This window comes from Cnephaeus nilssonii (assembly GCF_951640355.1).
Source record: "Cnephaeus nilssonii genome assembly, chromosome: 18".
Taxonomy (NCBI): Eukaryota; Metazoa; Chordata; class Mammalia; order Chiroptera; family Vespertilionidae; genus Cnephaeus; species Cnephaeus nilssonii.
In genome coordinates, this window is record NC_137089.1 from 29,454,760 (window position 1) to 29,480,404 (window position 25,645).

Here is a 25,645-nt window from a genome sequence, read left to right on the forward strand (position 1 = left end):
TAATTAAGAATGGCACCTAACACTGGTTCGAGCTGAGCCTGGTGTCCACGACAGGGAAGGAGGAGGGTGTTATGTTTTGCCTCCAGATTTAGAAGGCCACAGTGTAACACGCGTGGCCTCACTTCCCTCTGGTCTTAAAACATGTGACTCACAGTATAATTTAAGAATTACACTCCTTACTCTCCCATTGCAAGAGTTCGGTAAGACAAATTAAAAAACCTAAATTTTCTTATTTTTTTAAAAAAAGACATGAGGATTTTATATGCACTGACTATTTAAGAATCTTTTTCAAGCAGCAAAATATGTCATATTCTCTTTATGTCTAATTTGGCGAACCACTCTGATCACAGGTTTAATTTATTCGAGTCATTTCGGGAGTCGTGGGACCTTACATCGAGTCTGCAACTCCTAGAGCATTAAAAGAAGGTAATTCTGGTCTGGGAGTAGGGAGGTGGCACCAGCTTGCAGATCTCCGCCACAGGCTCAGCCTTCGGGCAGGTACTTTCCCGCGGCCGCTGGCCCCGCCCCGCCGCCTAGCAGCGCTGGGAGCCGCCGCTCAGCGAGCCGCGCAGCACCCCGCCAGCGGGAGGTGGGGCCCAGCGCAGCCGGCCCCGCCACTCCTCCAGGCTTGGACGCTTCTGGGCCGCGCAGAGCGCGTGGGGAGTACTGGCCGGGCGGCGCGGGCCTGGGCCGCGGAGGGAGGCCGAGCCGCCTCCTCACCCCACTGAGCCAGGTGCCGGGCCTACGGGAGAAGCCCGGAGCCTTTGGGCTGTCCGCTCCTACCCCCGAGGGGCGGGCTCCGGGCTCCTGGTTTCCGGCAGACCCGCCCACCCTCCGCTGCCACCGCGGTCCAAGGCTGTGCGCCTCGCTCTGCGCCTCCACGGGCTCTGCACACCATCTCCCAGCCCAGCTCTCCACGGCTGGGCACACCCACTGCGACTACCGGTTAAACCCCGTCTCCCAACCCTCTCTGGCCCCAGCCGCACTCCCAGCCCTTCTCAGGCACCCGCAGAACAGAACGAATACAAAGAGGCCTGCGCCTCCCTAGCCAGGCCACCGCCACCGCCACACCCGCCGGGACCCTTCCTCTCGCACCCTCCTGCCCCTCCCACCATGGTCGGTCTAAGACGCTAATACACCCAGTGTTCTCCGAAATCCCGGGATCTGTCTCCCTTGCAACCCCGCGGCCGCTCCTCCGGACCCCAGGGACGGCCAAACCCACCACCCTCCCTCGGCGGCTCAGCTAGGTCCCGGCCCCTCCTCCGGGGCCCTCCTCTTCCCTCGCCCCTCCCGAGCCGAGGTGGGAGCGGCGGCAGCTGGAAGAGAAGGGATGAGGTCATCCTCTCCCTCGGAGTCAGCTGGTGGAGGAGAGGAAGAGGGAGGAGGGAGCGCGCGCGAGGGGAGGAGAGGAATGTGCCTGTCCGAGGAGCGCCGGGGTGGCCGCTGCTGCTCCAGCTGCTGGCGGCGGCGGCGACTCGGGCGTCAGCGGCGGGGCCGGGACGGCCAAGAGCGCGGGCGGCAGGCAGGGGCGCGCGTGGGGCGCCGCCAGCAGCTTGGCTCCGCGCAGGCAGCCAGGCGGCGCTCCTGCCGGCCCCCGGCGCGCCGCTAGCCCGGCCCCGCGCCCAGTACGGCGGGCGGTGGCAGGCGGCGGGCGGCTTGGCGAGCCGGCGCAGGAGCAGGAGGAGGGGGAGCCGCGACGCCAGGGAGGGAAGCCGAGGCGAGGCGAGGAGGTGGCGGGAGGAGGAGACAGCGGGGAAAGGTGTCAGATAAAGGAGGGTTCTCCTCCGGTTTGGAGGCATCATGGCCGCTAAGTCAGACGGGAGGCTGAAAATGAAGAAGAGCAGCGACGTGGCGTTCACCCCGCTGCAGAACTCGGACCACTCGGGTTCGGTGCAGGGATTGGCTCCGGGCTTGCCGTCGGGGTCGGGAGCCGAGGACGAGGAGGCGGCTGGGAGCGGCTGCTGCCCGGACGGCGGCGGCTGTTCGCGCTGCTGCTGCTGTTGCTCGGGCAGCGGCGGCTCGGGCGGCGGCTCCGGGGGCTCCGGCGGCCCCGGCGGCAGCGTGGCTGGCCCCGGCGGCGGGGCAAGCTCGGCGGCGCTGTGCCTGCGCCTGGGCAGGGAGCAACGGCGCTACTCGCTGTGGGACTGCCTCTGGATCCTGGCCGCCGTGGCCGTGTACTTTGCGGACGTGGGCACGGACATCTGGCTTGCCGTGGACTACTACTTGCGCGGCCAGCGCTGGTGGTTCGGACTCACGCTCTTCTTCGTGGTGCTTGGCTCGCTCTCGGTGCAAGTGTTCAGCTTCCGCTGGTTTGTGCACGATTTCAGCACCGAGGACAGCGCCACCGCCGCCGCCGCCGCCGCCTCCAGCTGCTCGCAGCCCGGAGCCGATTGCAAGACCTTGGTGAGAAGTGGATCTGCAGCCGCGGAAGGAGAGGTTCGTCCTTCCACCCCTCAAAGGCAAGCATCCAACGCCAGCAAGAGCAACATCGCCGCTCCCAACAGTGGCAGCAACAGCAGCGGGGCCAGCGGCAAACACAGGTCTGCCTCCTGCTCCTTCTGCATCTGGCTCCTGCAGTCACTCATCCACATCTTGCAGCTCGGGCAAATCTGGAGGTACCGTATCAGGGGTGGGGGAAGAGGGAGACTTGCTGCTGCTACTACATCCCCACTGCTTTGCTTTTGCACGAAAATCGTTTAGGGTTGCTGTGGTAGTAACCCTAGTCATACTCTCTCAGTTTTTTTTTTTTTAACTGGGTTCTGCATTTTTAAAATTTGTGATCACAACCTAGGGTGGGAGGGAAGTGAGAAACAAGGGAAAGCAGCAAAGTGGTTTTGCTCACCTCATCCCTCTGTCTCCCCACTCTGCTTCCCTAGCATCTCTCTTTATATGCTACAACCCTTCCCCCCTCCTATTTTTAGTGATACTGTTTCAGTGAGTAGGAGAGGATCCTTGTCACATCGTCTGAAAAATCCTTTTTTATTATGTTGCATTTGAGGTGTATGTTGCAATTTGGATGGCTTCTTTTGTTCCCTGAGAAAAATTGCTAATTCTAGTTAGGTGGGAGTTGTTACTGCTGGAAAGTACCCACATTTTAATGATCACTGCTAGAGGAGTACCGTGCTCCAAGTAAAAAGCTTAGTAGGGCCATGGCTTGCCTTTTTTTTGGAGAATATCTAATATCTCTATATATCTCCAAAAACGAGTTAGTACACTTTATGGGACCTAGACTTACTTTTCCGATGCACTTTATGGTTATCTTGCAATATCACCCTTATCTAATTTCTCATATAACTAAGAACCCTTGGGAAAGGGGCGGTGCATCTTGTAAACTTTAATCGTTCTTGGCATCTTCTTTGGCTGTATTGCTACTTGTCATCTTCCCTACCAAGTCTCCATACACGGATATCACTTCCACTTTCAAACTGGAATTTGAGGCTAAACTTGTCAGGCAGAGGGAACCATCATTTGAGCAGTCACTGCCTGGGTTTAGGAATATAATGGAGCAGTATGCTCAGGGATGTTTTCCTGGGACTTTTATATGTTTTTAAAAGCTTTTGAAGCAGTATTTTACATCTACAAAAATTCTCTTTATCAAAGCATTTACATGCTTACATCCCAGAGCTTTTTGGTTTAAAATGACTTACGATAAGTAAAATGATGAAAAATCCTAACAAGTGCACTGTATGGGGCTACATTTTGCTATGCCAGTGTCCTTTTCAATTTCGTGTATAGTTATTTTTGTGCCAGGTGATAAGATTAACTTTATGATAAGTTAATAATCTTTTGTAGAACAGAACCAAAAACTTATGCTTGTTTATGATAAACAATAGTGTTTTATTGCAAAGACCAAGTTCAGTGATTATTTTGCAACCTTTCCTGGGACTATTGCTTTGTAAACCAGGGTAAGCCTTGCCATAGACCAGGGGTCCTCAAACTTTTTAAACAGGGGGCCAGTTCACTGTGCCTCAGACCGTTGGAGGGCAGGACTATAGTTTAAAAAACAAACAAACTATGAACAAATTCCTATGCACACTGCACATATCTTATTTTGAAGTAAAAAAACAAAACGGCAAAAACACCCGCATGTGGCCAGCGGGCCGTAGTTTGAGGACGCCTGCCATAGACAGTGACCTTTGATATTGTGAAACTTTTATTTTTAAGCAGACACTTTCTGGAAAAGTGGTATATAATATGCAGTCAGACAAATTGATCTTGGAGACTTCTATATCTTGGACTCAAAGGACTTTATAAAATGTCAGTTACATGTGATTGCTGTATTTCCCATGGTTGACTATTGTGAAGACGTACAGCTTAGTGCTCTTCTTCAAGTTTGATGAAAAACTCGAATGCTTGATTTAATTACTGAAATTGTTTAGTGGCTAGAATGCGTATGATTAGCAGTTTTAATCTGCTTAACATTGTATTTGGTAACTTTTGCAAACTTTACGCACAATTTGGAAATCACTTTTAATCACGTTTAAATTTCTGTGTTTATGTATCTAATGCAAACCCTTCTCAGTCTATTAACTGAAGAATTATCCATGTTTCCTACTGATGGATACTTGATGGGAAATTGCTATCAAATTCCGTGAACTGAGGAAGTTGTTTTAATTACAGTTCTATTGACCACCCCTTCTACATCAAACATTTTTCCCAACTAGAAATGATGTTTATTATCTCAAGACTTAAAATGTGGCAAGTGGGAAATAAGTAAGAAAAGGGCCTAAACACATCTCAGTGAGACCACAGACACTGGGTCAACTGGCCATACAGACAAGCTATCCAAGGGGAGGCGGAAAGGAAGGGTAAGGCTGAAGGCAGAAGGAAAACCACAGGCTGTCGGACAAATGCAGTAACTGATCCAGCCCTTGGAGAAACACGTTCACAAAGGACACCTTTTTGTTAAGCATTTCTGCAGTGTTTTCCTGAGAGGCTCTAAAGTTCCTTCTGCTGATGCATGGTCACCTGGGAGGAAGTATTGTTGGAAATATTTTTAGATATTTATCCACATTTCAGAATAATGTGTTTGATATGTAAATCTGAATGATCTAATATAACTGTTCCTGGATTGTGGTTCAGATATTGGGGGGGATGGTGGGGTAACTTGGTTCGAAGCATGATCGGAGGCAACCTCGTTTTCTTAAAACTTTAACCTGAATTGAAAGGGGATCAGAAAGTTCCTTGAATTTAACAATCAGATGCATCTCAAATAGTTTCATCTTCTTTAAATGTAGAATATCTGAATGGAAATTTGGGGGATAGACGCATCGTTCATAACAAACTAGTGAAATGCAATTAATCTAAGATTATTGTACTAGACCACAATGATTTCTTAAATTAAAACATCCCTCTGCCTCTTCTAACTTTTCAATGAATAGTACACAAATATTGCAGAAACACAAGAGTACTGAATGGTTCAAAGGTCAGAGGTCATTATTCATGTTTTAACATGCTACTTTCTAAGATCAATAGAATAGATTTTAGTCAAGTTGGTAACTGCTCATTGTATATCCATGAAATTCTAGTTTCCTTAGGTAAGGGCCAGATTCTAAAAGCTTGTTGTAGATAAAATCTTTTGAAATGACATCAAAGTGTTTTCTTGTTCAGAAATATCTATTCTAAATATTTTGGACAGATTCACATTTATTTATACATTTATTACAGATGCAACTGCTGCAAGCAATGATGCATATTCATTTTAATTAAAATTTACCACTGGGAAATTAATGGCAACTTTTAAAGTCACAGGAGTTTATTCTTGGAAAGAGCCATTTGAAAAAATGAAGTGAACTTTTGCTACCATGTGAAAAGAGCAATTATGCATTTAAAGGAACAGTGCCTGTGAATGAATGAGAATGTATTTTTCTTTCTTGTTATTTCAAATAATTCCAGAAGTTGCTAGGAGTGTAGTTCAGCCAGTGGGAATCATAAGTGCTCAATCAGAACAGTCTTTAGTCTTTATACCCCTGACTAATTATTTCTAGGTATCTTCTTCCTTCAGAATTTATGACTTATTCTTAAAATTCTACCTGAATGTTTTTGTTTGTTTGTTTGTTATTTTAGCAAATACTCCCCCACTTAAAAGTGGGGGAGTATTTACTATTTTTACTAGTTTGGATTTTGTTTCTGAACATCTATCATGAGAGTCACAGGGGTGAAAAAACAGCTTTTCTGCTCTTCTCATACTTGATGCTTTACAAGGTATTAGCATGTGTTCCATATTCAAAAATATTGGGAAAATGACAGGTTAAACAGATCTCTCTACAGCAGGACTTCTCAGAGCCTTTAATAGGCTAATGTGCAGTTGTCAATAACTTGTACTTGATGTGGCACACAAAGCACTTAGAGGAACATTGTTCTATGCCAGTGGTCGGCAAACTGGCATAGAACAGAGCCAAATATCAACGGTACAACGATTGAAATTTCTTTTGAGAGCCAAATTTTTTAAACTTCTTCTAATGCCACTTCTTCAAAATAGACTCGCCCAGGTCGTGGTATTTTGTGGAAGAGCCATACTCAAGGGGCCAAAGAGCCGCATGTGGCTTGCGAGTCAGTTTGCCGACCATAGTTCTATGCCATTCTTAAATCTGGCCAAAAAGGAACTATAATAACAATTTTATATTGCACTTAAAAATCTACAAATGTGCTTATATTCCTTATTTTATCTAAGTTTTACAGTAACCTAAGAGGAAATCATTAGTATCTCTCTATATGAGAAACTGGCTCGGAGAGATTAAGCAACTGGCACAAGATCACTCAACTATTATGCGATGTGGCTAGGACCCAAAACCAGGCCTGTTTACCCTAAAGTGTATGTTCTTTCTGGCTCAGTTAGCTGCCTCCAAATGCCAACTTGGATAATAAGGACAATAATGAATAAAAATGACAATTTACTTTGACTAAGGATGGCAAAATGGGAGTTGCAGTTTGGATAAGTTAGGAGATCTTTCTAATAACACTCCAGTAGTTAAATGGCAGAACATAGACTTAAGCTCAGATTTCCTGACTCTTAAGTCCAGTGCTCTTACTATACCATTTGGACGTGTTGAGGTTGTTGTATTAAATCCCAGCTGAGTAACATGATCTTATAGTAGCATTAATGATTAAATGGTATAATGTATGTGAAGAATTGAAAGTGCTTTGCAAATGATTAAGAGGTTCTAGAGATAAGGAATGGGTAGGAAAATAGAAAACATATAGATTACCCCTTTGGCTATTGAAAAAAAGGCTTTATTGATTCTGAGTTAGTTCTGAATTCTGATATAGGTCAGGCAAGATTGGTGCCCTTTTCTGAGTTTATTGAGTGGTCATTTTCTGTATATTTGTGTTCCCTTTACTGCATATTCATCAGTTTATTCAGTCATCATATATTGAGCACCAAGTCTATGCAGAGTGCTGTGCTAGTTACTAATTATCCCAAGATGAATAAAATACAGATCTTCTTTCAAGGAATCTACCGTCTGACGAGGAAGACAGAAAAGTAGATAAACAATTTCAACACAAGGAAATAAGTAAGCACTGTAATAGAAACAGGAAACTCAAACCACCTAAGTGGTTCAGGTAAGACTCTGGAGCAGTGAACGCTGGAACAAAGGTTTGAATGATGAGGGAATCTGCTCTCTGAATAAAGTGGGGCATTGGCTGTGAAGCCTTGGATGTGATTATTGTGAAGGCAGAGGGGCAAGAAAGAACAAGGCAGGTTAAGAGTGTGTTTGGAATAGAGGGAGTGAGAGGTAGTAGCTACAGATGAGACTAGAGAGTTAGTTGGGCTGGACAATGAAAGACTTTTAGATTTTATTCTGAAGGCACTGAGAAACCATTGAAGGGTTATAAGGGCAAGGGATTGTTGTAAAGTGTTAATGGGTCTTACCCAAAGGAATGGCAAAATGTTGCGTTTCAGAGGACATGCAATCAATTCCCCTCTAACTCAGTCATATTTCTTTAATTCATGGAAATTCATTGATTTTAAAGAGTTTGATATTAGATATAATTGGGGCATATAATAGGCCCAACATGGTGGAAAAGTTGTTTCCAGAAAAATAGATTGGTTGGAATTTTTAATTGTATTTATACTAAGGTAGATCCTTGACAAATATTTATTTTGCTATTTTTTGAAGATTTTTTTGTTCTAAGGATACTGTGGTCTTCACCTTATTGAAATTTAGGTTTCCTGGTCTTTAGAAACTTATTCCGTATATTTTTATCACACTTCAGTTTTCAGAGTGCTTCCATATCTTTTATCTTATTTGATCCTTAGAATAATCTGTGATAATTGACATGGGAGGGGGGAAAAGCAACATGAAAAATGGTTAATGAGATTGAAGATGATTAGGTAGAAGAGGAGCCTAAAAACTTGAGAGCTCTCTAGAAAGCACTGAAATATTTTAACCTACAAGAGGCAATAGACTTTACATAGGCTCTGGGACCTACAGGAAGAGATTTGAGTTAATGTAAAGATGAATATTTTAAGTGGTCAAAGGGATCGCAAGATCAATTAAGATTCCTTAGAAACAGTGAGTTCCCTGTCACTGAAGTGTCTAAGTATTGTTTGGAAAATTGTAAGCAGAGTTGCAGAAGAAGAGACTTTATGATACAGAGGATTGAACAAGATTATCTTCCAGCCCTGAGATTTTGACAGTTTGCATCATTACATGCTGCTCTAAACATAGTGGACTAACCTTTGCTTTTTTTTTTTGTGGATGACGAAGAAGGAGTTTGCTTGAAATACTGGAGTTGTGTCACTTTGAAATCTATTCATTGGTTTATGAACCCAGTATCTTCAGTGGAGCATCAAAAAATCCATGCAACATCCTTGAGTCCTGGGCTTGGTATTTAAATCTCTGACTTACCTACCATATACTAGTAAATCCACACACAATCAGGCAGTCCTCTGAGAATTGACCTGGGTTTCAGTATGAGTTGGAATAATTTATACATAAATTCATGTGGTAAGTTTTAATACCTTTGCAATAACAAGTGCAAAGTTTGTAATTTTTTCCATTTCCTTGAACAATACACTGTTTGCTTCCCAATGGAATTGCAGGCTAACTCCACAGAACAGCTGAAAGTTATATCTATACAAATGTATGCTATCATTTTTGAACAGTGTCTACAAATCCTTGAGTCAGTAGCTTTGAAAGTCTTTGCTCAGTCACTTATGTCTGAATATTCAAGTACACAACTTGCTGTTAAATACGTTTCAGATTTTACAGTTTGAATGAAATAGACTACCTATGAATTTAAATTACACTAGTCACTCAGAAACAGATAAATAGAATGATTCCCTTTGCATGGACTCGCAGGCTGATCTGACTAGCACAGTTCTTTGACTTGCTTTAGAATTGCATGGCACACTAGCTAGGTCTCTGGAAGCAAGACCAGGAATTACCAAATATAAGGTGCAGTGTGGTGCTAGTCCTGCGAAAATGCGTACCAGGTGTAATCTCATAACATAGTTGTAATATATAGGTGGATTTCGGGGGCAACACATTTAATAATTCTCAACAGGAAATATAATTTCGAATGGCATTGCAGCATTCTGACTTCCTTCCAGCTATATGATGGTGTCTTTGTAACTGTTGGCATGGCTGGTCAGAAAGGAGGACCATGACAAGTCCTCAACAAATTATTCTTGTGGGTGTGGAGCTTCCATGTGTAGGAATATGTGCCCAATGAATATTTACTGACCTGTGAATGAGGCCCAGACATTATTTTTTCTTCTTTATGAGACTGTAGCTGAACTTGCTGCGTGGTTGCTTCTTGAGTTTCTAATGGTACAATGAATCCGAAAAGGTGCAATGTTACCTAGAAAGGATACGACAAATCATCCAGCTCCTTTTTAGATTACCTCCATTAGGGAATTGGGGCTGCATTTTACAAAATGCCAGTTGTCCTCTGAGAAAGATTCATTTAGAATCCTAATTTGGCATTCTTATTCTTGTTGATAGAAAAGCCAGACTGGGGAAGATTTGGGATAGGTATTTTCCCCTTAATTCTTACCTACACTTGATTGCTTGAGAATATACTTATGTACAGAGTGATATTTGGTATTTTGGGTATTTCTGTTTATCTACTCAAAGAAAGTTTGTAGCTCCCACCAGTATTTCTACCACCACCTAGTACAGTGATGGGCAACCTTTTGAGCTTGGTGTGTCAAACTTCTCCAAAAAACTGAGCAAAATTCGGGTAGTGTGTCACTTTGAGGAAAAAACATTATTTTGCAAATGTTTCATCCTCAGGAGCAGCAAATGTTTCATCCTCGGCGGCCACGTGTCATCACAAATGGCTACGCGTGTCAGTGCTGACACGCGTGTCATAGGTTCGCCATCACTGACCTAGTACATGGATAGAACTGGTACAGATTACTGATTGCTAGGGAAATTAAGGAAGGGGATTGAAATTCCCTGGAGGCAGGAAGTGGTCTGTATGACACCATTCAATCTTTCCTAACACTAACATGAGGTAAAGCATCCTAGTTAGAATACCAGTGATGATCTTGTTTAGAGAGGCAGCTGTCCTAAGGGAAATTAGACTCAGTGAAGGGTCAGAGAGATGATTTGGCAGCTCCATAGTTCAGACCCAGACAGGTCACTTACAGGTCACTTAACTGCTCTCACTTACCTGTAGCAACATGGTAGATGAGGAAGCACAGCCTTTAGGGCCCCACACAGTATAGATCTTTTTTCAGTTTCTTTCTTCTGAGTGTCATGTTTCTATCTGTATGAAGTGATTGGTAAAAAAAAAAAAAAAAAAAAGAAGAATATCCAAGTGTTTTTTCTGGTCTAAAATTCTTATCTTGATCTTATTATAAATTATTTGTTTGTCCAGTCCCCAGGGTATAGGCACCAGAAATTCTGAATTTATTCTTCTAAGGCCATTGTTACAGCATTTCTCTGTTTATATACTAGTAAGTCAAAGGGCACTCTACAAAGGATTTCCAAGATTTGGTAATATTACTGTCTAATCCCCAGGAACTGATATTTATACACGAAAAGACAATCTCAAGCTTATTTGCATAATGTAACTTATTTGTCTCATTTTTGAATTTTAGTTATAATCTAATGAAGCTATTTTCACAAAAACAAGTCTAAATATTTGGAGCTGATGGGAAAAGTGTTAACTTATAACAAATTCAAAGGTACATACCATATAGATTGGGGAGCTAAAGTTGGCATCTATAGTTCATGTAGTAAGGAATGCACAGCTGGAGTGCTATGATTAATAAATAGGAACTATGCTTCACGGGCTTAAAAGGAACTATCTGTTATGTCAACGAGAAAGCTGTTGTCAGAGCCAGATTTGCTTTGAAGTGAAAAGCTTGGCCTAGGCTACACTGTCACTGATCTAATGTGCTAGAAATCGAATTTAAACTCTATACAGCCATCCTGTGTCCAGGGCTCTACTTGTTAAAGAATAGGGATATGTCACACTCAGCTTCAAGAAGAGGACAAAGCATTAACCTTCCCTCATGGGCATTTTTCCCCCCCCTCATGAGCATTGACTAGATCCCTTGGGTACTAGGGATTTGTTGTGAAGCTGAACAATTTCAATCCCATGACAACATTTCAGATTTTTAAATTAAAAGAAAAGTACTTGTTTTAAAATCATCTGAAGCACGCTCATCTTCATGACTCATAAATAGGCTGTTTGAATCAGTTCTACTTTGTTTGTTTAATTTATGCATATGCCCTATTTTCCTGTCAAGGGAATCCTTGAGGTAAACAAAGCAGTGGGCAGTGTGTGAGGTGGGTGAGGATTAATCAAACAGAAAATCATGAATATATAGAAAAGTTCGCGTCTATAGGGAATAGGAGTCTAAAAGACTTGAAATGACTTTGATTTGACTCCCCATCAAGCACACTCTATTTAAGATGGACAAAGTCACCTTTATGAACCACCAATCTGGAGATTTCAACCATGTCGAAAGCATTCTGGATTTCTCTTTCTGTAGCTCAGATAATAGTTATGAATAATGGTATTAGTTTTGGGCTGACTTCTTTACTTTTCAGGTCTTTTTATCAGCAGCAGAGAATCAATAACTAAAACAAAGGTAGCCATTGTAGTAAAATGGTTCCCCATAATTTCCATCATTAGTTCACATGGCATAATCATGGTATCAATATAACATAACAATGAAGAAATGCTCCTTCAGGAAGGCAGGGGAAAGGATCTGTAAAGGCTTCTTTTGTTTTTATAGACTTTCAGCTTCTCAATTAATTTCCTGTTTTACAAAAGTAAAATTAATAACTACCTTTTTTTTTTTAAATGTAGGTCAGTTCCAGAAGATTCCCCAAAGCGATTTAGAATACTTGGGTCTGTTGTTATAACAGAAATTAGGAAGTATGTACCATAGGATTTCGTATTTCCAGGGGATGTACTACTATTAAGAGTAGCAGTCGCAGATGTCCTTTGGGAATTTTCCTGATTTAGTGATGGTCGGGTTTGACAAATTGAGTTCTAGATAGAAACAGGTAACATAATAACATCCTAATGAAATCATAAATATTAGCTGTGTTCATACTTCTGAAAAGCAATCAATAATAGTTTCAATTACTTAAAGACACAATATCTACTTTAAAATAAGTTTTGAATCAAATGAGTAAATGGAGGATCTGAAGTTGTGATAACAATGGTTAAGTTTGTGGGATCAATTTGATATTAGGGCACCAGTGGGATCTATAATCTGAAGGTATTTGATCTGAGAGTCCTGTGTTATCACACACATCCGAAATAGGCAAGAAGTCAGCGGCCAGAGGGTCAAGGCCAAGCAAGGCATGTCATCACAAATGGGAATCCAAGCGAGGCTGCAAACAAACTTGCTAATAGTAAATGTAGGTAAGGATCTGAACTCAAGGGCTTCACAAAAGCCAATCATGATATTTATGCTTCAAAATGTAAAACTAGAAGGAAATTTCTTTCATTGATGTTCTCGTTATATAATTTCTTCCTGGTCAGATATTGAGTGTAAGACCAAAGAATGGAGACCAAGTTCTCATTCCACTGCAGGAATGGCAGAGAGCTGTGATTAAAGGCAGGTGTTCACTCAATCACTATAGATATGTGCAAATTCATTAAAAGCTCATTGACTAATTACTACTTGGTCATTCTGATCAGTTGCTGAGAATAGCATGACAAAAAAATAAGTGGCTAATGCTAAGTTTTTAAAAAATCTTTATGGTTGAAAGTATTACAGATGTCCCCTTTTCTTCCCCATTGACCCCTTCTAGTCCACACCCGCCCCCTGCCCCAGGCCTTTACCGCACTATTGTCTGTGTGCATGGGTTATGCATATATGCATACAAGTTCTTTGGTTAATCTCTTCCCACCCACCTACCCCACCTTCCCTCTGAGATTCTACACTTTTAGTCAGGGATTCCACAACACGTCAGCTTAAAATCATAGCAAGGAACTTATATTAAAAAGGATATGCTGTCACTGTCTAGGAAAGGAGGCCAGTCATGTTCATACTCCTGGAATCTGTCTGATACAGGTTAAGAGTAGAGCTATTGCCTTGCAACTCAAAGTAGGATCTGCAGCCTCAGTATCAGTCTCTCTTGGAGGTGTCTCAGGAATGCAGATTCTCAGGCTCACCCGAAACCTGTTTAATCACAAATTGAATTTGAAGACCCCCAAGGGATTAGTACAGATTAGTACACTCATGAAAGCTTGAGAAGCAGATTAGCATCTACTCTGCTATAGAAGAAGGAGCGATCCCTTTCTGCTGCAGTGGTGAGGGTAAGCTAATTGAGCTGGACATTATGGTTGATCCTCACATGTTAACTTGCCTTCTCACCAAAGTTAGCTCACCCAGTATGATAGTGAGGGTTGGTGCTTAGAAATTGTAATGGATAGACACATATACACACAAAGGAACCTTCTTATAGGAAGAAAGAAAACTATGACATCTTCCATTGGTAAAGAAAGTGAGAAGTTTTAGTGAATTTTTATTAAAAATTTATCACGTTATAGTTTTATTGTTCTTTAGGAAAATAATCCAGCTGATCTTTAGGAAAATAATCCAGCACGTTGACTGCCCACCTCGCACAGTTTTACGCTGTACTCTGACCTTGTGCCATGCTCTCATTTGGGATGGAGTAGACCTTGGGTGGTGAGAGAAAGACCAGACCTTCTCAATGTAGGTGGACGCTAAGGAAAGTATTGGGTTCAGAGTAACCAGACCTCAAAGATAGAGAGTGAGGAGAGGAATGTAGGGCTGGCACCTTTTACCAAGACATAGGATTGCAGTCTTTGCTCAGAGAGATGGAGCTGGGCTGGTTGTGGCATTCTTAGCCACACTTTTGTGAGAAAGAAGCGGCCTTGAGAATGAATAAAGGTCCTTCCACCAATAGATACCAAGTGGAGCAGGAGGTCAGGTAGCCAGGCATCTCTCACCCTCGTCTTTAGTGTGTGTATCTCCACTGGGAAAGAGGAACTAAGGGAAGAATAGAAGAAAATGGAGCTAGGCATGTAGGCCTGCAAGAGCAGGTGCTAGCCAGGAGTTCCCAGGGTGTTTTTAGATAATAATAAGGAAGGATTGTCAATCCACCTGTTCCATGCAGTTCACCTCCTCACAGTCACCCGTAAGGCCCACAAGGCAGGCTATCCCATGGGAAAAAAATATGATGGTTCAGCCTGATTTCATACTTTACTGTTTATCCTCCCAAGTGAGAAATATAACATTCAACAATATGACAAAACACATCACTGTTTGTATTGTAGAATAACGAGATAACGAGGTTGGTGCCTTATAAAATGTATATTTGTGTAGCCGTAGCATCAATTTTCCTATTTCGCATTAAACAAAATAGAAAAGGATGACCTTCCCAGAAGTGCTTCTTTTCAGAGTAATAGTTTTCTAATTTCCCTTTCATACGACAGCTGGTGTTGCTATGCTGTCACTTTTGTTGCTAGGGTTCTTTCCCCGTCTATGTGCTGGGATGTGATTGTTTCCTTTAGTGTTCTTCAGTGTTTCCATGGAGAGTTACTAAGTTAATTTTTCACTGTCGGCTTTATCGGTAGGCGTGGTCATCCTGCCAGGCTCTCGACCTGCATGGCTTTTCAATATGGTAGCCACTAGCTGCACATGGCTAGTGAGCATTGGAGGTGTGTCTGTTTACAATCGAAGTGTGTTGTGAGTGTCAGATACCTAGGGAATTTTGATTTTTAAAAAAATACATTTTATTGATTTTTTACAGAGAGGAAGGGAGAGGGATAGACAATTAGAAACATCGATGAGGGAGAAACATTGATCAGCTGCCTCCTGCACACTCCCTACTGGGGATGTGCCCACAACCAAGGTACGTGCCCTTGACCGGAATCGAACCTGGGACCCTTGAGTCCGCAGGCCGACACTCTATCCACTGAGTCAAACTGGTTAGGGTGGGGGGGTTTTTGATTTTGAAGACTTAGTGTAGGGGGGAAAATAAGAGGGGGAGATGATAAATATCTCATTGATGATTTTTATATTAATTATGTGTTGAAACAATAACATTTTGGATATATTGGGTAAAGTAAAATATATTATTAATTTCACCTGCTGCACCCCCCCTTTTTTTTACTTGTTAAATGTGACTACCCAAAAATTAAAATTACACAAATGCATTATTTTTCTATTGGGCAGAGCTGCTCTAGATAATGTTAGAGCTCAGTTCCTGAGAAGTGAGAAGAGGGAAAATCCAAAGTGAATTGTTTCAAAATACTAAGAATAAGACTTTGCTACAAGTTACCAGGGAATGCATAGTGAGTAGTTTCACTGCTGGGGCAGGGTGACTTAATGGATTTTGCGAGTAAGATTACCCGCTGGGAAAAATGGACTCTTTGGAAGATAAAACCCTCAGTGTGAGTAAAGCCCATTGTCTTCCCTGCTCCCTGCCTTGCTTAGGGCCTAAGGACATGCTGAGCTTATATGGTGGTATAATGAATAGTATTTAATGATAACAATAAAGATTAAACCTTTGAAAGCACCACTGTAGTTTGCCAAGCACATTCACTCATATTCAACCATCCAGCCCTCTCATCGGCCTCTCAAGGTAGATATTATCATTGTTGTCATTTGAAGATGAGCTGACTGAGGCTCAGAGAAGGTAGGAGACTTGCCCAAGTGCACACAGCTACTGAGCAGCAAGTGTCTGCTCTCACATTCATGACTTCAGCTTCCAAATCTATGCTTTTCCCTACCTTCCCACTCCATGATTAATCAAAGAGAATCACCTAGAGAAGCATTTCCTGACCTTCCTGATGGCAACTGTGCTGAAAACTGCAATGAGCTAAATTTTACTGACACCAGTGGGAATTAGTTAAGACCAGTGATGGGATTCTCCTCTGGCTACCAGGAAAGGGAGAGACGCACCTGATTAAGGGAGGTCAGATTTGATTCGTGACTCTGCCAAAGCTTCTCAACTATAAAATGATGGGTGGGAGACATCCAGTAATTTCTAAAGACTCTTCCATATCTATAATTCTATGAAACATGGTATGTAAATGGGGCATATTATACACCTAATTGCATATCCACTTGGGGAACGATATCCATGTTTTATTGACACAGGCTAGGTTTCTAATATACTATTCAGGGGATTGATATTTTATACCTTATTTCAAACACAGATATTATGGATCAATTTTATCCAAAATGTGTCAGTTTCTTTTGATACCTACTGGTAAAATACTAGTACATGTTATTGCCATTGGGAAATCATGACACTAAAGAATATTAAGTAGGCTCCAGTCCAGTGTGAATAGTGTGTAATTAACCTATATTTAAATCCTCAGTTTGCATGCAGTCATGCTTTGCATATACTATCATTCTACCCCACATCTGCTTATGAATTAGAAATTCAGCTACAAGCATGCAAGGCAGAGCCCCTCTCTCAGTCACATCTGTCCCTCTGAGACCAGCAGGATTTACATCTACGTGACATAATTCAAAATCAACTCCTAAGACCTATCTCAGAGGACCAACTCTATAATAGTCTAGCACAGTGGTCGGCAAACTCATTAGTCAACAGAGCCAAATATCAACAGTACAACGATTGAAATTTCTTTTGAGAGCCAAGTTTTTTAAACTTAAACTTCTTCTAACACCACTTCTTCAAAATAGACTCACCCAGGCCGTGGTATTTTGTGGAAGAGCCACACTCAAGGGGCCAAAGAGCCGCATGTGGCTCGCGAGGCACAGTTTGCTGACCACGGGTCTAGCATATGCAAGTGCTAGAAAATTCATTCTCAAATACACACAATTCAACATTTTCAGAAGCAGACACAGCTAAAAAATTCATTCTTAAATGCACACAATTTAAATCTTGAGAATCAGAATCTTTATAAAAGCAATTCTAAATGTTCATCTCTAAAGATCAAAAGAATTCCCTTGTGCCTATTTAAAAGATGCTCCCCCGAAGTGGACATGAGTTGCTTAGAAAGGGCTTTCCAGCTGCAGTCTTATTGCAACTTCTTTTGGGGTGGCATTTCATGAAAAATGTCATATGTTTTTCTTTCAGATCAATGGCATCTTTGCAAAGTATAATGTTTCCAAGAGATTGAGTGATTTCCAAATGTTTTCTTTTTAATTGATTGTAGAGAAGAGGGAGGGAGAGGGAGGGAGAAAGAGAAACATCAATCTGAGAGGAACATCGATCGGTTGCCTCCTACCTGCGCCCTGACCTGGGAACAAACCCACAACCTGGGTATGTGTCCTGACCAGGAATTGAACCCCGGACCCTTAGGTTCATGAAATGATGCTCCAACCAACTGTGCCACATCGGCCGGGGCTCCAAATATTTTTAATGTTCATGACATGCAATGGGTTCTGATTTATTAGATTTTTTTTTAGTCCCAAATAATATGCTTTAAGAAACATGTGTATCTACATTACTGTTATTTTTCTAATGATTTTCTTCTATGTATTTAGCTGATCATGTGGTTATGTAGGTTAGGATATGCTGGAAAAAAGCAGAAATGATGTAATTAAACTCAAATAGCCTGGAGTGAAAATGCCTCCATTCATTCATGTAATACATAGTTATCGACCATTCACTGTGGGTGGGTTCTGAGCACACCAAAGTCCATGAAATGCACTCTCTGTCTCTCACTTATACCTGCTTATACCTCAGGGGGTCAAGCATCAACAATGGCAGGAACCGAATTGCTTGGGAGGGTAGGGCCGACACGGGGGACTTCTGTCTGGAAGGTTTCAGGAGGGAGTAACTTATCAGTGGGACCTATGAGACTTCTGAACAGAAAGAAAAGAAGGGAAGAGACACTACACTGAGTAGCCAGATTATTATAATCTCAGAACACATAATAATCTGGCCACTCAGTGTATATCCTATATAATAAAAGGCTAATATGCAAATTGTCCCCTCGACCAGGAGTTCGACCAGCAGGCAGGCTGGCCAACTGCCCATGTCCCCTCCCCCTGGCCAGGCTGGCTGGACCCCACCCATGCATGAATTCATGCACCGGGCCTCTAATATATATATATCACACACACACACTGAGTGGCCAGATTATTATGCGTTCAGAAATCATAATAATCTGGCCACTCAGTGTATATGCTGTGTTCTATAAAGGATTGTCGTGGAAGTTGTGAGGGAAAGAACGTGAGCAGGTAGGTTGAGTTTGGGGCCAAACTAACCAGGGCCTTGGGTGCTTTCCTCAGTATCTGGACTTGATTCTGTTGGTGAACAGAGGCTCAGGGAACACCTTCAGAAATGCATTCTCAATTGCCTTGTAGCAGTGGGGAGGGTTGACTCGCAGTCTGGAAGTAATGGAGGAGGATGTCTCCTGGACTCTTCAGAGGCAGGGACAAGAAAAAGTGCGAGTTGGACTAGAACAATATTGGGAACTTTAAACTGCTCTGTTATGAGGGAGTGAAATAAAAGCCCTTTCAGTGGGCTTGGCTGGTTCGCACTGAGGATTCAGATAGTACTGGTTAAGAACTCTTATTTAATGAGCTATTGGAAAAGGCATAAACATAAACAGAGTTGGGAGCACGTTAAATAAAGAGGCGCTGTAAATGCAGGCTGGGTAATTAAAAAAGATTTACTAGAATAAAGCTAAATACAGTGTAGTGGATAATTAATGGGCCTGTGACAACTCAGTAATAACTACCCTGAACTTTTATAATAGTGCATTAACATATGTGCTCCTCAGAAGGAGGGTTTGTTTTTACAGTCAACACCAGTGAGCTGGGAAATTCCCCTCAGAAAAGTTACTTTGGGATTCCTGGTAATGAGCCTGCCGATTAACCTCCCGAGCCAAAGGTGAGGTTAATAGCCAAATCTATGCCAATAGCCAAATCTATGTTATTCATTCATAGATTTCTTTGTTGTTGTTGTTGTTTTTTAAAATATATATTTTTATTGATTTCAGAGAGGAAGGGAGAGGGAGAGAGAGATAGAAACATCAATGATGAGAGAGAATCATTTATTGGCTGCTCCTGCACACCCCCTACTGGGGACAGATCTTGCAACCTGGGCATGTGCCCTGATTGGGAATCAAAGCTTAACTCTTGGCTCATAGGTCCATGTTCAACCACTGAACAACACTGGCTGGACTCATGGGCTTCTTGTTGAGCCTAAAAGAAGTCTGGTTGTAAATTTGATGCTCCCTTTTCTCAATTTCCTTGCCTCTGGATGCTTTTTCTTTTCTTTTTTTTTTTAAGTTCTCAGTGGGGTTTGTATTTCTTGCATTAGGAAGTGAATTTCCGTTCTCTTTGTAGGTAGGTGAACTTCAACCTGGAAGAGACTTCTGTAGGTGAGGGAACATTCCTTGAATGGACAGGGTCCTTTAAGACGTTAGGATTTGGCAAGTACTCCTTTGGTACTTAGCTCAGTAAAGATTCCTCAGAGAGAGGTACTTTTGAGCTAACCTCTTTTATTTCAGTATATCTTCACTTAACAACTTTAAACATGTTTTCAATTTTTAAAATAGTAAACTTTACTATTTTTTGGAGCTGTTTTAGGTTTACAGAACAATTGAATGGAATGTACAGAATTCTCATATACATCCTCTCACTTCTACTTTCCCCTGTTACTGATTATTGTTATTCCACTCATATTGTATTGGCGTGATGCTTTTGATATAACTGATAGCCTAATACTGATACATTATCATTAAGTAAAGTCCATACTTTACATTAGAGTTTACTCTTTGTGTTGTGAATTATATGGATTCTGACAAATGTATAATGACATGTATCTATTATTACAGATCATAGATCCAACACAGTTTCACTGAAAAGCCCCTGTTTTCCACTTAATTCATTCCTTCCTCCCCTCTGGCAACCACTGATCTTTTTACCCATCCTTAGTTTTGCCTTTTCCAGAATGTCATGTGCTTGGAAGCTGACAGTGTGTAACCTTTTCAGATTGGCTTCTTTCACTTAGCAATATGCATTTAAGGTTCTTCCATATGTTTGGTGGCTTGGTAGCTCATTTCTACTTAGCACTGAATAATATTCCAGTGCCGGATGCACCACAGTTACCTATTCACCTATTTATTGAAGGACCTGTTGGTTGCTTCCAAGTGTTGACAAGTATGAAAAAGGCTGCTACAAACATTTGTGTGCAGGTTTTGTGTGGATGTAAGTTTTCAGCTCATTTGGGTAAATACCAAGGAACATGATTGTTGGAACTTATAAGAAGAGTATGTTTAGTTTTATAAGAAACTGCCGAACTGTCTTTTAAAGTGGCTGTACCATTTCACATGCCAAATGCCCCCATTCGAGGGTACAAAGGTAGTGAACCAGGATGCAAAATGTTATTTTAGAAACAGTTAAGACACCATGAATTTGTCCAAGTTACAGACACACTAAAAATTTGGAGTGTTTTACTGGTTAGAATCTGTGCTTTAGAGTACAAATCATATAATTATTCTTAAATCAGAAATGGGTAAAATAATAAAAATTTAAATTACAGTAAAATACTATAATTATTCCAGTGATGAATTTAAGTTGTTGTATGGAATTATTCTGCTAGACATCTAGACATTGATTTCTGGCACCAACTCTCTAGTTTCACATGGATGAAAGAAAAACTATTGGAATAAGATTAGTCTTTTTAAATGTTACCTTTGGAATTAGTGATTTTCATGGATTTATAAACTTGCTCAATAATTATTTTTTAAAAATCTAACCACGAGGTAAATACTTTCTGTTTTTCAGGGAAAAAAACGCACGACCCACTCCAAGTGCGCGTGCACACACACACACACACACACACACAGACACATACACACACCTTCTGAAATTCTGGATTTCTGCCAAAGACGTGAACAATTAATTGCCCCGGGATGGCTGCAGCCTATACACTCACTTCTGCTCAGCTTTTACTTTGATGCCCATGGTCTTGAAGGGAAACTGTGTACAATTGAATGGTGGAAAAGTAGTTTCTCTACCTTTTAAAAGGCCTTGTCAGAATTGTTCTTTGAATTGTTATGGTATTAGTTAAGATTGGTCTGAATTATTTTTGCAATTTTTAAAAGCAGATAATGAATTAAAAATTTTTTTCCTCATCTGTTCAACTAAAGCAACAAAGGAGATGCACATGAATACTTTTTAGCCTAAATTAGGTAATCTGATAATTTCCTTATTTTCCTCTGTACTACATACAAACAACTTGGGTGGCAGTGTCCAGTGTCTTTGCATTATGCATAAATATTCATTTCACTACATGTTCCCAGATTTGTCTCCAACTTTTGGGATTTTAAAATTGTATCCAAATATTTGTAAAACCGGAATTGTTACATGATGTGTAAGGACAATTCTAGTAAAGGCTGGGAAGGACACTAAAACTTAGTTCATTAAATAAAGTCAGTCATTTTATCTGGTTGAGACAGAATTCTTAGCGGTGAAAGGGATTACGATTGTGCTTCTCTGTCATGAGTATAAATCTAAGTCTGTTGATGCGAATGGGATGATTTGCGAGTGGGCAGTCTGTTGGCCCTTTGGGGGTGATTTAACAGAAATGCTGAATAGTCACTTTTCATGTGCTTGAAAGGAAGAGCCACGCTTAAATCATCTATAGACATGAAAGCTTTGAAATCCACCAAATTAACAATAATGATAGGAAAAGAAATATGGTTCCCATGAACTCTGGTCTAAATGCTGTGACTTGCAGCAAAGTGCTATCTTTCTTTTCTGCTGTATAAGAAAAAGTTCATTAAACTGCAGTCACTGGAAGCTTCTCCTGTGGTCACCTGGGGTCTCCTAGGGAAATGAGAGCAAGTGCAATGGAAGGAGGGGAGAGGAGAGGCTAGGCAGCCTGGGGATCAGGTGTGTAGAAGAATACCTTTGGGCCCTAGCCGGTTTGGCTCAGGGGATTGTGTGGACTGAAGGGTCCCGGGTTTGATTCTGGTCAAGAGCCGGTACCTGGGTTGCAGGCTCGATCCTCAGCCCTGGTTGGGGCACGTGCAGGAGGCAACCAATCCATGTGTCTGTCTCACATCGATGTTTCTCTCTCTGTCTCTCCTCTCCCTTCCACTCTCTCTAGAAATCAATGGAAAAATATCTTCAGGTGAGGATTAAAAAAATAAAATAAAAGGAACACCTTTGGGAAGCCATTTGGAAGATATTTATATACTGGAGTCCATGTCTTCAATAATATCTCTTGCTTATTTTGAATATAGTTATTCAGACTGATACATGGCGGTTTTATCAGACTCACACTAGTCACTTTCATTAGTAAATTCTGGTCCCTTTTGGAATGTGTGTTCTGTGAGGGCAGAAACTTTGATTTGTTCACTGTAGTGTCCCCTGCATAATATGGTATCTGGCACATGGTTATCACTTAATAGATATTTGTCAATGAAATGAATGGAAAGAAAATCAGCAGATTATTAGAGAACTTTATTTTCTTTATAATGAAAGACTTGGGTAAATTTCTGATTTCTATATGTTCCATTTTACTTGTGAATTTAACCCATGGATTAAAAAAACATATGATGCCCAGGATATCACCTGGTAGCATGCCTGGGGCCCTTTCTGCTGGATATTGTGGTTGGTATCAGGCCAGAGGACCAAAGGAGTGGATTTCTGCCGTCAGGACTGACATTGACCCCAGGGCATAGGCCACAGGACTTCAGAGTCTCTGGCTTGCAAAGACCCTGGGTAATCTAAGTTTGCCTGTCAGTTCCCTTTAAGAACATTGTAAGAGGGGCTGGTGACTTCTAGAGAAAACTGTGTACCTTCTTGGGTTCCCAAACCCAAGATGAACCTGGCCCTTAAAAATAGAAGCTTTTGTCCTGCTGTTTTGCTGCCCCTTTCCAGAAGCAGCCGCAGAAACCTGTCTTCGCATATTACACTCCTGAAGGGAGCATCCCCCAGAGAAGGTCCCCCGGGGCTCCCTAGTGACAGCCATGAGTTATTACTCTGGTGGTCCCATTCTTATTTTGTCTTATGGAGTAAGAGTGAGCAAGAGATACAATTTCCACCATTTTCTTAGACCCTAAAACTACATTTTACACTTAATTCTGATGGGACAAAAACAAATGGCAGAATAACCACATCATATTTACTTGATTACATGTCACCATAAAGTACACTCATTTGTAGGAATACTTCTGAAACCAACCATTCAGCAATAATTGAATTATATGGTAAATTTACTGTTAAGGTGATCACTCGGTTATCCATTATTATCCAATCAAGTTATATTTTGAGCACCTACTCTAATCAAGGCATTGGTTAAGTTAAAGAGGAATCTAAAGAATAGCGGTTTTTCTCAAATCCTGTAAGGCTTATTATGTAATTGTAGAAATAAAATATAAAAATACCTGAAATAATACAAACAACTAATAATCGAAGCTAAAAATGATGAGACATGGACACTTCACAGAAAATTATAGAAGAGGGAAGAACCAACCTTGGAATGAGAGAATACTTTGAATAGAGTATTTAAAATATCTGGTATAGAGGGCACACATAATGGTATTATTTGTACTAAGAAGTATGTTCTGGTATTCTGAAAGAATGTTTTTGCATGTTTAATTTATAACCTCCCATAGCTAAGAAAGGTCTAATGCTTAAAGCCAGGAGTTTTATTTTCCTGGGGGAGGGGAAGGTATGGGGCTTAGATTTCTATATTTAAAAAGACAGGAGGAGGCTGGCTCTTCACTCTTTAATGCCCTGCCATTACTTTGTTATCCTAAAATGGCTACAAAGGAGAGGGCTAGTTCCAAAGAAAGTTTCTATTTATGTCTCGTCAGTGCAAAGGATGCCTTTTTTGTTTTAGGGTCGCCTCATCAATTATTCCTTTATTAACATTTAGCTTATTTAGGTCAGTTTATTAGCTGTTAATAAGTTAGTTAAAAAGATATGATGGTGCTTGGCTGGTGTGGCTCAGTGGTTGTCACGGTTTGGTTCCCAGTCAGGGCACATACCCAGGTTGGGGGTGCAATCCCCAGTGTGGGGAATGCAGGAGGTGGCCAATCAATGATTACCTCTCATAATTGATGTTTCTATCTCTTTCTCCCTTTCCCTTCCTCTCTGAAATGAATAAAAACATATTTTTAAAAAATATATGATGGTGTGGCTCAGTTAGTTGAACATCATCTGGAGCACCAAAGGGTCACTGGTTTGATTCCTGGTCAGTGCCCAGGTTGCAGGTTTGAGGATGGTGCAGGAAATAGCTAATCTATGTTTCTCTCTCCTTTTAACTTTCTCTCTCTCTCAAATCAATAAAAAAATCTACACTAATAAAAGAGAAATGTGCAAATTGACTGTCACTTTGTGATGCCCACCAGCCAATCAGAAGTGAGTATGCAAGTTAACCTCATCGCCTCTGACAGCAGGGAGGAGGCAGCTCCCAGCACGGCCTGCTTGGCTGTTGCTGCAACAACCAGGGAGCAGGCAATCCTGGCCCGCAGGCAGCTCCCAGCATGGCCTGCTTGGCCATCGCCGCGGCTACTGGGGAGCAGGCAAGTGTGGCTGCAGGCAGCACCCAGCACAGCCTCAGTGACCAGGAGCAGTGAAGCGCAGCCTGCAGGCAGCACCCAGCATGGCCTGCTTGGCAGTTGCCATGGTGTGGAGCAGGCAGGCCCCGCAGAGAGGAGAGAACCAGGGGGAGCGGGCCTAAGTTGTCAGTAGGACATCCCCTGAGGGCTCCCAGATTGGAGAGGGTACAAGTCATGCTGAGGGACACCCCCCTCCCCGCACAAATTGTGTGCACTGGACCTCTAGTCCTATCTAATAATAGACAAATATGCAAATTGACCATACCTCCGACACACCCACAAGCCACACCCATAAGCCATGCCCACCATCCAATCAGAGCGAGCATGCAAATTAACCCAAACCAAGATGGCTACAGCCACAGAGAGCAAGGTTTCCTAGGTAACAGAGGAAGCCAAGCTTTCTGCCTGCCCTTGCCAGGCCTAAGCCTCCACTCAAGCTACAAAGTTTCAATTATAGAAGGTAAACAAATTCAAACAAATGGCGGCAGAATGGAGCTTGAGAGAGCAGGCCAGGGTTGCCGCCGGCAACAGGGGAAGCAAAGCTTTCCGCACACCCTGGCCAGGCCCACCCGCTTAAGGCAACAAAGTTTCAATTATAACCCCAACACAAATGGCTACCAGCCTCGGAGGGAGCCCCGGGCTTGGCTCCGCTCCAGGCTACAAAGTTTCAATTGTAGAAGGAAAATAAATTCCA

General features: G+C 42.0%; 1 protein-coding gene across 1 annotated transcript in view; it reads left to right on the forward strand.

Moving 5' to 3' along the window:
• The first annotated feature begins 1,795 nt into the window (after window positions 1-1,795).
• Window positions 1,796-25,645, forward strand: part of XKR4 (XK related 4) — a 288,730-nt gene continuing 264,880 nt past the window's right edge. The window contains exon 1 of the mRNA XM_079796666.1: window positions 1,796-2,615. Coding sequence (XP_079652792.1) covers window positions 1,801-2,615 — 815 coding nt within the window. The 5' untranslated portion in view covers window positions 1,796-1,800. The remainder of the gene's footprint in view (window positions 2,616-25,645) is intronic.